Below are 13807 nucleotides of genomic sequence, written 5' to 3'. Positions count from 1 at the left end.
AGCTCCACACTGCAGTGGCCGTGCTGCTGGTAGGGCCCATGCTCAGTAGGTGAAAGCAAACTTGGCTGTGTCCATGCGCAATGTGCTGTAGGTGTAAGGAGCAGAGTGGGAAAGCAGGGGAGATGGGAATGTAGGGGAGCATCCGCAGCGGCAGAGTGTTTCCCAAATGGGTACTAATGATCTGAGCAAGGACACTGGATTGTGCGGGTTAGAGCTGGCCTGTCTGGAAAGCGCGTTGCAAAGAGTCTGGTTCTGCAGAGCTGCCAGTAGCACCACGCGCGGGGTGGTAGGAGAGCGAGACCCGAAGGGACCTCGAGGTCAGCCTGCCCCAAGCAGGGGCATCCCTATCTCAGCCATCCCGCACAAACCCGCGGTCTAATCTACCAGCACCCCTGTGCAACCGGCCCCGACCCTGCCACACGTAAAGCAGGGGGCGGGCGGGAGCTCCCGATGCCTACTGAGCTCGGCTGTCCAGTCCCCGCCGCGCTCCGCCCTCGCGGCTTTCTGGCCCCGCTCGGCCACTGTTCCCGACGCCTGCGCAGTAGCTCGGGGAGCCATGGCGGTCCGGCTTGCCCGTGGTGCCCTCTGGCTGCGGGCGGTGGCTCGGCTGCGGGCCCCGGTGGGGCCGATGGGGCTTCGGGCAGGTCAGCGCTGGGGGTGCTCGGGGTGGCGAGGACACGAGGGCGGGGTGGGGCGGGGCGGGGCAGGGCGTGGAGCCCGGTGCGCCCTGACCAGCCTCTTCGCCCACAGCCTCGGGCCTGCCCAAGGAGCTGCTGCCCGGCCCCTACCCGCGCACACCGGAGGAGCGACTCGCGGCCGCCAAGAAGTACAACATGCACCCGGCGGACTATGAGCCCTACCCGGACGATGGGCTGGGGTGAGCTGGGGGGCTGTCACGTGACGGGCTGGGGGGACCGGGGGCTGGCACGTGACACGCGGGGGAGGGGGCAGGTAGGGTCTGTTCCCCGAAGCTGCTAGACCGGGGGCCTGTGTAGAGAGGGAAATTGCCCCCCCATCACCGCTGTCACTGCCGCAGCTGAGCCCAGCCCCTGCACCCTGGGGAAGCTGCTCTGAAGTGTGGCAAGGGAGGTGCAGGGGGCACGAGGGGATTCTCACCTGTTTTGAGGGGCTAAAGAAGTCCCTGAGGCTCCCTCAGCACAGTCCAATGTGGGAGGAGGGGTGCAGCAGCCCCAGCTCTGCACCCATCCTGGGCTCTGTACACAGGAGTGTTTCAGCTGCCACAAGTGTGCCCATATCAGGAAGCTTGGTTTTCCTTCTGCTGTTGCTATAGGCTAAGTGGTTACAGCCCCATGTAGTGCAGGAGTAGCTTCAGTTTGTAAAGGCAAAAAACCCCAACGATCTGGAGATGCAGCCTGGTACAGTGATGGCCATGGGGACAGACAGCATGCCTAAAATCTACAAGTAGTATAAGTCTGAGCTGTGGTAGCTAAAGATGCCTTGTTCTACTCTTGCATTTAATAGATTTTGGTACAGTTTTGCTGCCATACCACACAGCATGTATCAACTCTTTTTCCTTTTTTGTCTTGTGTTTTGAACAGGTGTGGTGATTACCCCAAACTCCCTAACCAATCTCAAGAAGAGAGAGACCCCTGGTATCCCTGGGACCATTCATTTCATAGACGAAACTGGGGAGAGCCGGTAGGGAGTCTGGATCTTGTTCTTGTCCTCAGCTTGCTAAATTAGAGCTATTTCTGTTTAGTATTAATGATTCATGAATTAAAAGTTAATAATGTATTTAATGTCTTCACTGACCAGTTGCATTCCAACATTTTGAGAAGTGCTGTCTGTGAGAACAGAGGGTAATCTCCTGTGGTGTGTAGCCACAGAGGTGGAGGAAAACAGGTCGAGAACATCAGAGCAGTACCCTTTTGTACAAATGTCAAGTGATTTAATACCTGCTATAGTAAGAAGGCTAAACCAGCCATACTGGGATTTGAGCATGCATCAGAATCAAGTTGCTTCAGATGTGTTGGCTAATAAGCAGTCACATCAGTGCAAGTCTTTTCAGTTTGGCTAATACATTCATTGCTGCCACTTTATTCTATATAGCTTTAAATGGAATGAATGCTGGGTGGCTGTCAGAAGCTGTGAGAAACTTTTGATGCTGGAAAAAAAAGATTTTTAGAACAGCTCTCCGTATATACCATGTTCCTCATTCTTGAGCATCACATCCCAATAACTAGTAACTCTTACTGATGAGAATATATAGTTTTCCCATGGGGGACTGAGTTGCTTAAATCAGTCAGTGACAGGAGCTGTCCCTTAGCAAGAGAACTAGAGAAAACATTAGCTTTTGTGTGTCTATGCAGGGTACCCAAAGGTGTCCATCAAAATAGGATAATAACAGTTGGAGAGGGGTGATTTAAAACAGATCAAAGAAATGTTTTTTACATAGGAACATCACAGCCATGGTGTTTGTATATGTTTTCTTTTTTCCTGTATGTTGTTAAGTAGCCACGAAGTCTTGATGAAGATTCCTTGTAGAAGGAACATAGATGCTGCCAAAAAGATTTAGGGCAAATGTGGGCAAAAAATTGCCTGCGGACTGGATCTGGCCTGTTAAGGGATTTTTATTTTGCTTGCAGCAGGTCCCTTGGCCCTTCCTGGCCCAGGTTTGTGCAGCAGCCTGGGCTGTGGCACATGTGGCTGGTCCTGCTGCCCCCAGGTGTGCAGTGGGGTTGGGGCAGTGGCTAGACTTGCTTCCCGGCAGCCCCCACAGCAATGGCTCCTTCATGCTGCTGCTACCAGTTTGTGTTGCTGAACCTGGCCCAGCTTCCTGGGCAACCATCCACCCTACTACTGCTGGGGAAGCCAGACGGAGTAGGTAGGTGGGGTCTCCATGGAGACCTGCCTGGGACCCACGTTAGCTGGGTGGATGGGATGGGGTTGCAGGCAGCCAGGGAGCAGCATCTGGGAGGGGTGCACAGCCCCAGGATTATGGGGCAGTGACAGTGTGGGGCTAGGGACAGGAACAGAGCCGTAGTCTGTTTCTTGCACATCCTTATGACTGGCATGTTTCGCAGGCAAGGGCATGTGGGCAGCAGATCATGGCTCTGCCCCAGGCCCTAGCCCCACGCTGTCACCACCCTGCAGTCTGGATCCCAGCCCCCTGGCCCTGTTTCTGCCCACCTGTCTCACTCCTGGATACTGCTCCCTGCCTGCCTGCATCCCTATCCCATCTGCCCAGTTGAGTGTGTTCTGCCCACTTGGGTCCTGGGCCAGTCCATGGAGACCCCAAGATTGCTGGGTTCTAATGGTGTGAGGTTGGGCCCTGGGATAGAGCCACAAGAGTTTTGGTGATATGTTGGGGGGGGAGGGTGCAGTTCTCCAGCCCAGACAGCTCACCAGAATTCTCTTAAGTGACCCTTTCAGCCCAGATACTTGTCCACCCCCTCTTTTTGTTGAGCTGTTGGATACAACTTCACAAACTGCTGAAGTCATTATGGATACCCATGTATGGTGGGCTGTATTGCCTGAGAAAAGGATTCAACTGCTATTTACTGTCCCTTAGGATGTAGAGGACTGGATTTGATGGCCAGGGAGGCCTCTTCCAATCTAATGTTCCTGTGAGATGAGACATGCCTGTTGCTCATCCTACCAGTCAGTGGAAAACAAGTGCTTTCAATGAGATGAGAAGTCTGAAACAGTAAAGCTACTTTTTGTTGCTGTGTCCTTGCTCATAAGAGTTGGCCTTGTTGTAATGGTGGGAGTCTCTTCTCTCATCATGTCAGACAACTGTGCAGTCAGGTCTAGCTTCTGTGAAGTAGAACTTGGGGTAAGTGGAGGCAGTACACAGTCAGATATACTCAGTTGTCCTTATTCTGGTTACATGTTCTATCTAGTGACTCCTTATACTTAGGTTGTTTGATACAATTTGGGGGTGATGTAGAACCTGCTCTGAAGTGGCAAGAAGTCATTTGCCTTGGTAATTCTGCTCAGTCCAAATACGTCTTGGTGCTTGAACACCCTTGTAAATCACTGAGCGTTCTTTCCATGCTTTTTCAGGAGCACCATGAGAATAAACGGAACAGGTTCTGAGACCCTTCGGAAGTGTTTGAGTAGACAAAGATGGGGTCAGGGGATTTTTCGTACTGATGTAGCATCACCTAATAGGAGCAGGGTAGTGGAACTCAACCTGATATAATCTAATGTTTCCAACTGGCTGTGACTTTGGACAGACACAGAGAGTGTTAAGTGACTTATCTCCACCTGTAAAATGGGAATGATACTTTTAGCTTTCAGGTGTGTTTAATATATATTAAAGTGCTTTACATTTCTCTGAGAAATGCGTAGTGATGTTGACATAATACATAAATGATCTTCTTTCTTTGTCATTTAGATGCACTGGGACTTCGATATGTTTATCCGGTCCCGTGTTGACACAACCCCTGAAATGTTACCTTGGAACACCGTGGTCAATTGGACTTTATTCGTTCTGGCCTGCATTGCAGTCCTGTTCTGGGTTGGACATAATTTTCCATCCTACATGCCTGCGGTGAGAAATGAGATGGGACAAGGGGGAAATTATTTCTAGTAATTGCTTTGCCTGTCCCTTCTAGATGTTCAGAGAGGGGTCCTCTCTGGACTCCTGAATTCAAACGGAGAAACAAGAATTTGATAATGTGCACATGTAAGTTCTGCTAGCTAGCTTGGCTCACAGGTTATTGTTCCAAATAGGGCTAGCATGATGAACTGAGCAGAAACAGATTTTTCTAATAAAATGTCACAGTGTTGGCTGAGCTAATATTACAGTTTGTCTAGACTTTGTGTATCAGACTATTCATTCACCTTTGTAGTGGATGTCTGAGATCTTTCCGGTTTGTTCAGTCCAAAAGGTCTACTTATGTTAAACCACATTTCCCTCTCCTCTGTGTGGAGTTAGTGCTTCTCTGTTGTTAAGGATACATGCTAGATATCCTCTAACTATATGGGGCATAGAAATTACCCTGAACATGCTGCTAGAGGATGAATAACGCTACTGAAATAGATTGAAAAATGACAGTTTGTGTGTTCACATTGTTTTAAAGCCATTATTAACCCTACTTTTAAAACCAAGTGTTCTTTTTGGAGGATTTTGATTATTTCTAGAACTTACTGTACTTGGATGCACAATGCTTTTAACACAAGTGTTATCAGCCTTTAGACCAGTGTGTATAAAAAGGAAAAAAGAGAGAGGGGGGGGAAAAAAAGAAAGGAAAAAAGAACCAGTCAAATGGCATGCAGCCCTATACCAGCATTACTTACTTGAATCTGGTATAGAATTACCCTGGCAAAAACTAGAGTGGAACTGCGCTTTTGTAAGTCTGTGTTTCTGCAGTTATCTGGAAGGAACAGTTTGCTGTAGGTAAAGGGCTTATTACTTGCTCGTCTGCCACCTAGTGGTGGGGTGCCGTAATAGCACTTACTGTGAACTTGTTTCCCAAGTAGCTGATGGTTTGTCCACTTGAAATCTTGGTGCAACTTTCAGAAGTGTGAAAAAAAACACAAGTTGTACAGGTGGAAATAGGGCCTGGCCACATGCCACTTCTTTGACTTCAGTATCAATGTTACTCTCTTCCCTTGTCTTAGAATTGAGCAGAATAGATGAAATAAAAAGCTAGGACAATGTGAAAGTGGATTCATAATGTGTATTGTTTCCTTCATGCCCAAAGAGTAACAGTTGCAGAATGAACTGTTACTCCTTCTCTGGCTACTAGCCCTTTTAGCTAGTGTGCTGTGTAAATGTGTCTTACCTCTTTTTTCAGGTCAAACTGCACTTCATTGTGCTTTAGACTTCAATTTATGCCTGTGGCGGATCCAGACTTTAAATTTTAGGGAGCAGAATAGAGTAGATTTACCTTTTGGATAGAACTTTCTGAAAACAATGTTTTAGTCTGCTTTTTGACTTTGGACAAGCCCCTTAATTTTCTTCTATCCCAGATTTCCCATCAGAAGAGCAAAGTGATGCTTGTTTCAGAATAGTGCCATAAGGCTTGCTTAAGGTGGGCATGTCTACACATGCATTTACTATGCAGTAAGTGATTTTTAGGCTGTCGTGTATATATGCAGCTGTTAATGTCTTAAGGCACTGTAAAGCTGCTCACCATCAACTTGCCCTGGTCAGCACCCTGGACAGCCCCAGCTCTGGCTCTAACCTCTTCCTTGTGTTCCTGCCTCTCGTCCAAGGATAGCGGGCCAGAGCCCAGCACATGGTACATGCTGCTGCAGATGCTGGAGCTGCAGTTCCGGCAGCAGGGAAAGGCCCTCCCCCAACTCCCTGCAGGGGAAGGAGGCAGCACCGTGTGTGCAGGGGTGGGGTTGTGTTATCTGTCTGCAGTGCTTGATGTTGCTTTTCCTGCCCCGTGAAGTGAGCTGCTCTTGTTGGCTCAGCCTGGGCAGGGTTGGGGCTGGGTCTGGTCCCAGCTCCCAGTGCCAGTTTCTCTGCAACACCTACCTCTGTCCTAGGCATGCGCTGGGCTTCCGTGCCACCAGGAAGCTGTCTGTAAGAGCAAATTTACTCCTGAGTCTGCATAAATTGCTGTGCAGTAATGGTGCACATGTAGATGCACCCAGGGTATTGAAAATACAAAACACTTTGAGTGAGTATTTAGTAGTATGGTTGGTAGACTTTTCTTTTTTTTCCTCAACGTAAGTTAAATATAAATATAAATAGGTGACAAATAGCAGAATCAAATAAACAACTTAATATCTGTTTTCCTTTCCAGGGGCCAAAACAATATCCCTACAACAACCTGTACCTGGAACGAGGTGGTGATCCTAACAAAGAGCCCCCTGTAGTGAAGAACTATGAAATCTAAGTCTTGTGAAAATGCAGCTTTTCTCCTGGGTCAGCTGCTCTGGAGTTTTCCACAATGTTCAACATGAGAGATGCTAATGCTTGTTCTAAAAGGTTTAACTTCAGATAAATGCATTTATGAAATCTTTTGTGATGGCTTTCCTCTGATTTGGGAAGGCCAGTGACAGAGCCCTGTAATTTTATTGCTTTGAAGCAGGCTAGAATCCTTTGTACATCATGCTGCTTTTGGGAGTGAAGAGGGAAGCATCTGATAGTTATGATCCTGTGTGTAATATGGAAATGGGGCATTAAGTTAGCCCATTGTTACTTAGGTAGGCAACACTGCCTGCTACCTGGAGGGGAGGGTGTTTAGTTTTTTAGGTGTTGCCAGGAGAAGACAAACTAGAACACAGAATTCTACTATGTACTTATGGATGGGTACAACTTCTGGCCTAGCCAGGGCTCTGGGGTTGCCAATTTTAAGAATAACAACTTTCCCTAGGATTTTTGGTCTAACTTCTTCCTTTGGCTTAAGCCCTCCGTGACATTCCAAAGACACATCCTTAAGTACACCTTGATTAGGACCACATGTAGCTTTGAAGCTATAACCCTCACTTGAGATACACCTTCTATCTCAGAAACCTGAGCTCATTTCAGTGCCACTTTGTGTGATGGAATCTTCTACTTATAACCACTTGGACACATTACAAGCAGTTCCTTGAAAATCTCGGCTGAGGTGGGTGCAGGGAACGTTGCAGCTACATTATGCAACCTTGAAGTGACGTAAATCTCGAGACAGTACCATTCATATAGTTGTGGCCTTAGTTTCCCACTTCAGTGCAGGAGTAACTCAGCTTTGTATTACTGTCATTTATACTGCAGGACATGATTACACTTCTGAACTGACTGATCAAATGCTTCTTGGAATTAGAGGGAGGATGTGTCTGATACAAGGAGGAGACAGTTATTTGTGTAAACTGCAGTTACAACTTTCTCCATATCCTGTTGTCTGCCTTTTTCTTGATGGAGCAACTACTGTTCAGCTTGGTTGTAATAGTTTGCAAACTTACATAGGACTTTGAGATACTTCACTGTCCAAGCCATGAGTAGTGAAGTATCCATAAGGAGTTATTTTTAAATGCATTCAGCGGTTAACATGTTTAGGTTGCAGTATTTAAATTTGGGTACTTCCCATGGCTTTGGTTATTTTTATTTTTTTTATTTAGGCACTCAAACTAGCTTAAATCCTTATGGCTGTTATATTTTAATGTATAAGTAAGGCATATATAACAGCCTTGTTTATTACTTTTCTTTCCCTTGGAATGGTGGTCCTCAGTCTTTGCTGGCTTGTGGGCAGCAGTAACAAGCAAGTAGCATGCTGCAGGCTCTCCCTCTTAGCCTTAGGTACAAACTGTCCAAATTCGCTGTAGCTGTGAGTGGTGCCAGCAGCAACATATTGCCCTTCAGCTGTGGAGAGAGGACCACTGTACCAGAATGCTTTAAAAGCACTTTCTAAGCTATGGGTACCTAGAAGCCTGGCTTTTGCTTGGTGTTCTGAATTTCTGTGAAAATTCAGGATGTTTAAGGGAGAATTATTTAACTTGCTAGTGAAACACAGCTATTTCTGGTAGACCATAACATTAGTGCAGAATAGGAGTTCCCCAAGGGTTGGAGAGGAAGTGGCAAATGTATTCACATAAAGTAGGAGGGAATGTGAGTGGGAGACATGTCTGAGTCAGATTGTCTTGCTTTGTCTTGTTTGATGCTGTACTTGCATAGGCCTGGACCTGCCTGCGTTTCAGTTATCTGTGGTGACCTAAAAAGGGGTTTGATTTGTTCAAAAACAAAGTCAGCAATGCCCCATCTGACTCTCTCTTCTTATAAGCCCATCCCATGGAACTGGCTTTTCTACAGTGAAGCAAGCATGACTGAGGTGCCTGGAGCTTTTAAGCATGTAGCTAAATAGGGACCTGGGCTCTGAATAATGGGATTCTAGGTTGAGGAAAGATGAACATATGAAAAAAGGATTTGCTGGAAGGACTACCCGGTCTCAAGAACTGACAAACCTTGAACTCCCAGAATGGGAGGGATATATCTTAGCTCTGAGCTTTTGTTTCCAAAGGTCTCTAACCTTGAATCCTTAAATGCAAAAATTCTTTGGTTAAGTGAGACCTTTTCTAAACCTGTCTTGAAAGCAAGGGACATGTGTTGTCTTCAGAAGGGGTTAAGCTGGAAGCCTCCAGTGCCTACAGTTTAGGTGAGAGACAGAGGGTCAGGAGGACACAACACCACTGACTTTGACAGCCTTTCTGGGGATGCTGGACAACAGGTTTAATCGGTGGAGAGCGCTTTTTTGCTTCCAGACTCAGAAGCAACATCTGGACTCTAATTGGACTTGGTGGACTTGTAAATGAATACTCAGCAAGTTTCATTTGCTTTCCAACAGACTAGTGACCATACAGAAGTACATGGCCTGAAGTTGTAATAGGTACTAGTTAGATGAAATAATAACTGAAAGGGAAAAGGACAAGAAAAGGTGTGACATGCCTACTATTTGGAAAGTACTATAAGGTTTCAGATGAGCATGAGCACGTGGTCTTAGCTTTTCATGAGTCAAAAGTCCTCTTTTAGCCAATGGGTTCCATACTGGCTCTGAGACTCCAACGGCATCGCTGCAATCCCTTTTCCCCTGTGGGATTCTTACGGGAATATTCTTATTCAGGGCCAGCTTCAAGGAGCCAGGCTCTTTTCCATGACCTGGCTGCAATATCACAAGACACTTTCTGTTTTAACAGTGCAAACAAGGGGTTTCTGTGGGTGGTTACCACGCTGGAAGGGAGTGTGGCAATCTGCGTGCTGTGTACTGCAACCGAAGCCTGTTTGCAGAGGCGCTGGCCTTGACCATAAGGGCAAGGGGACCACTGCTAACACATACAGTTTGGCCCAAGGGCATTGCTGGGCTGAGAAGGCTTAATGCCACACGTGTGGAGACCCCGCTGGATCGAGGCATTGTAAAATGGGACCAAGGGGCAGAGTTCATCTGGCAAATTAGTTTCTTCAGGTTCAGGGGCTTTCTTGGGCCTGCTCGGGGGAAGGAGCCGCTCTCCGCACAGGGCGCAGCTGCCGTTCGCCCTCGCCGGGGCGCCGCCCGCACGGGCGGGGAGCTGCAGCTCTTGGCTGGGGGCGGAGCCGCAGCCTACGCAGCGCTTCGCGGGCGGAGCAATTCGGGCGCCTGGCGGCCACCGTCCCCAGGACAAGCGGTGCGGGCCGCGGAGGAGACGTTGACGCCGGAGCTGGAGCCGGTAAGGGCCGTCCCCCACCGCGGGCCCTAGAGTCACAGCCTGGCTCCGCTGCCGCTGGAGCTTCCCTGCTGCTCGCTCCCACTCGAGGCCCCGGGGCAGGGTGGGGCTGTGTTGAGGCGGCGGGAGGATGCTGGGCGGCATCTTGGGAGGCCTCGGCTAAATCCGTGGCTTAGACGCTGTCCTGGGGGTTGACCTTGGGCGAGGCCTTCCCCTCCCCCTGCCTCAGTTTCCCCCCGCGGGAGCAGGCGCGGCCGTGGGTGGAGCAGTTCTAGGGCGAGGGCGTCGGGACCTGCAGGTGAAAAGTGCTGTGGAACAGAGCGTCACTGCTCCCGAGGGGCTGGGAGTGGCAGGAGGGCGCCGAGGCCTACGACAAGGGCTGTTGGGATGGTCGTGATTGCAAGTGCTGCGGTCCGGGCAGTGGCGGGGTCCGGTTGTCATTACAACAGCAGCCATCTGTGCGTTTAACAGACCCCTCGCAGTCGTGGCCAGGCAGCTGTGATTGCAAGCATGTGAGGAGGACAGGTTGCTGCCTGGCTCAGCACTGTCTGCAAGCTGCGTTGCACAGTGAGAGGATACGTTTCTGCGCCTGGCTCGAGGGATCAGTACCTCTTGTTCTCTCCGCTCCCAGCAGTGCTCTGACTAGCTTCTCCCTTTGTACGAGCGGTTTCCTTTTAAGGATACTCTGCAGCCGCTTGCAGCTAACTGAGCAGTGCTTGTCCTGTTCTGTGGCTGTCAGTAGCAGTTGGAAATACCTGAAATTTCTAATCTGCTCTCAGCCAGGTAGATAGAGTAGGCATTGCTGTGGTTTATTAATTAGAGGTCTGGAGATAAGGCATGAACTTTGTCAACAACTTGCTGTGTGACTTTTAGGGAGAACACCAGGTGGCACAATTGCTCTGCGAATCCTGTTAAAAAAAATCAGCTCTTCCTAGGACAGCCAGAGGAGGTTGCTGCAGGACTGTTTCTGTGCTCTGGGGATGATGAATCATTTCGGGTACTGAGAAGTAAGATGCCAAGACATTTAGAAGGGTCTTGTGTCACTGACTGTCCTTGGTCCAGATGAGCATCAGGAGAGCCCCTTCACAGTGCAGGAGATGCCATCCTCTTTAAAGCCATGCTGTGCTTTCAGTGGAATTGTTTTTTCAGCAAGGATAGATAAGTGCTCAGAGAGTCTCTAAACTGTTGGTTTCTTGTCTGGTTCGCTCTTGGGTACCTTATTTGGGTTTTAATTGTTTCACTCAAGTGAGATGTGCTTTCACAGCTGCTTCCTTATGCTGCTGTGTGCTGGCTGCCTATTCAGTGAGTGTGATTCATGACATCTCTATTAGTAGTGCCAGTTTAGGCCCAGCCTTATTGATATCCTCTTTGTTTTATGCACATGCTGTGGCAGCTGAAATCAGAGGGATCACTGAACACTGTCTGTCTCTAGGTATTGGGTGTGATCTGCAGGGAACTGGATGGCACGTTTATTTAGATTTCTCTGGCGTGTTCCAGACTACATCTATGACTTCTTCCAGATTTGTTTTCCTGGTATCCTCTGGGCTGTGAGGCTTAACAAATGCAGCATCGAACTGGAACCCTGGGAGATACTGGCCTGCTGAGAGACTTTGGGCAAGTTACTTTGCTCTCTGGTGCCTCATAGTTTCATAGTTGGTAGGGTTGGAAGGGACCTGAGTAGATCATCAAGTCTGACCCCCTGCCATGGCAGGAAAGACTGGGGTCAAACAACTCTGGCAAAGTGTTTCTCTAGCCTTCTCTTAAAGACCCCCAGAGTAGGAGCCAGCACCATTTCGCTTGGAAGTTGGTTCCAGATCCTAGCCGCCCTGACCATGAAGTAGCGCCTGCTGATATCTAGCCTGAATCCACCCTCTGCCAGCTTGTAACTGTTATTTTTAGTCACTCCTGGTAGTGCTCAGGGGAACAGAGACTCCCCCAATGCCTGCTGGTTCCCCCTGACTAGTTTGTAACAGGCCACTCGATCCCCACTCAGCCTTCTCTTGTGGAGGCTGAACAGGTTCAGGTCCCGTAGCCTCTCCTCATAGGGCCTGCCCTGCTGCCCCCTGATCATGCGAGTGGCCCTCCTCTAGACCCTCTCCATGTTGTCCACACCCCTTCTGAAGGGTGGCACCCAGAACTGGATGCAGTACTCCAACTGCGGCCTGACCAGTGTCGTGTAGAGGGGGAGGATCACCTCCTTGGACCTGCTTGAGATACATGACACGGTACAGTTAACGTTCCTGACCGTGTCCCCACACTGTTGGCCCGTGTTCATTTTGGCATCAATAATGACTCCCAAAATCCTTTTTTGCCTCTGCACTGACAAGAAGGTAGTTCCCCAGCCTGTAGGTTTGCTGCTGGTTCTTCCTCCCCAGGTGTAGCACCTTGCACTTTTCAGTGTTGAAACCCAACCTGTTCTTATCTGCCCACCCCTGTAACCTGTCTAGGTCCAATTGCAGCCTATTCCTCCCTTCTAGCATGCCCATTTTCCCCCATATCTTAGTGTTGTCTGCGAATTTGAACAGGGTGCTTTTTACCCCCTTGTCCAAGTTGCTGATGAAGATGTTGAACAGTGCGGGCCCGAGGACAGAGCCCTGTGGTACCCCACTGCCCACATCCCTTTAGGTTGAATAGGACCCATCCACCACCACTCTCTTGGTGTGACTCTCCAGCCACTTAGTGACCCATTTGACTGTGCCGGTGTTGATGCCACAGTCCCTTAGTTTTTTAATGAGAATGGGATGAGAGACATATCACCTTGCTGGGGTTGTTTGACCCCCAGTACTCTTTCCTGCCATGGCGGGGGGTTGGACTCGATGATCTGCTCAGGTCTCTTCCGACCCTACTAACTATGAAACTCCATTGTTTGTTTCAGAAATGTAAACTGGCTAGTGCTATAGGTCATTGGGTTAAGGCACACTTCTGGCTTCATTTGATTTAATGTTGTTGTTAGAGAACTTTTTGGCATCGCTTTGATTTTTACAGTTAACTTCTTGTGGCAGGAACCCTTCTTTGCATTTGTTTTTTTATTAAATGTAGGTAGATGCCACTGGCACTGGCAGCCAGTGGTAGAGGGGAAGATGTAGAAAAACTTTATTAATGTGCAGTTCAACACAGTTGGTTCCTGGAGGTACCCCTCTACCCCTTCCAGTTTTCTGCTAGTAGCTGCTGTTCCCTTTCTTATTTTCCCAGTGACATAGCTGGGGCAGCAAGAGGCCTCTTGGCTACTAGTTGTCAGTGGTGATTAATAGATGGCAACTGTCTAACAGGGCCAGGTATATGATCATGCCCTGTGAGTGATTGTACTAGGGGAAGTAGGAGCCAGCAGAGAGCCAGGATGACTTTAAACAAGGTATCAGTGACTGGCCCATTCCCCAGCATCAGTAGGGCCAGAGGGAGTATGGTCAATGCGGGCAATAGGGGTGCATCAATAGAGATATTTTTGGTTGATATTGATAGCCGATTTTTAAGAAGGCACATCAGCTGATACCAACCTGATTTCTGATATGCAGTCCTGTAGCTTGAAGGGCAGTGTCTGACTGATAAGTCTGTTGTGGTAGATGGGATAGGGGGAGAGAAGGGGCATGCTGGGGACAGATTGAGGCCCCTGCAGTGAGGGAAGGAGTGGGGCTAGCGCTGGGGCTGGGGCAGGGGCTGAGGCAGGTGCTGCCCAGCTGGGGTGGGGCATGGGATGGAGCTGTGGCTTGTCTGG

General features: G+C 48.9%; 2 protein-coding genes across 3 annotated transcripts in view; both read left to right on the top strand.

The window, feature by feature from the left end:
• Positions 1-521: 521 nt before the first annotated feature.
• On the top strand, positions 522-6945 carry NDUFB8 (NADH:ubiquinone oxidoreductase subunit B8). The gene is made up of 5 exons (XM_019555968.1): positions 522-644; positions 751-877; positions 1560-1659; positions 4361-4516; positions 6726-6945. The coding sequence occupies exons 1-5, from the start codon at positions 557-559 to the stop codon at positions 6816-6818; spliced, it is 564 nt and encodes a 187-aa protein (XP_019411513.1). The 5' UTR covers positions 522-556; the 3' UTR covers positions 6819-6945.
• Positions 6946-10015: 3070 nt separating this feature from the next.
• SEC31B (SEC31 homolog B, COPII coat complex component) overlaps positions 10016-13807 on the top strand; it is a 64513-nt gene continuing 60721 nt past the window's right edge. The window contains exon 1 of one of the 2 annotated variants that reach the window (XM_019556042.1): positions 10016-10098. The gene's annotated coding sequence lies outside the window, so the exon portion shown is untranslated. Of the gene's footprint in view, positions 10099-10200; positions 10394-13807 lie in introns of those variants that run through there. The other variant, XM_019556043.1, reaches the window with a different exon arrangement.

Source organism: Crocodylus porosus, unplaced genomic scaffold, assembly GCF_001723895.1.
Source record: "Crocodylus porosus isolate Cpor-Errol unplaced genomic scaffold, CroPor_comp1, whole genome shotgun sequence".
Taxonomy (NCBI): Eukaryota; Metazoa; Chordata; order Crocodylia; family Crocodylidae; genus Crocodylus; species Crocodylus porosus.
The sequence above is the reverse complement of the archived record's forward strand: the minus strand, read 5'-3'. Positions and strand labels throughout refer to the sequence as shown.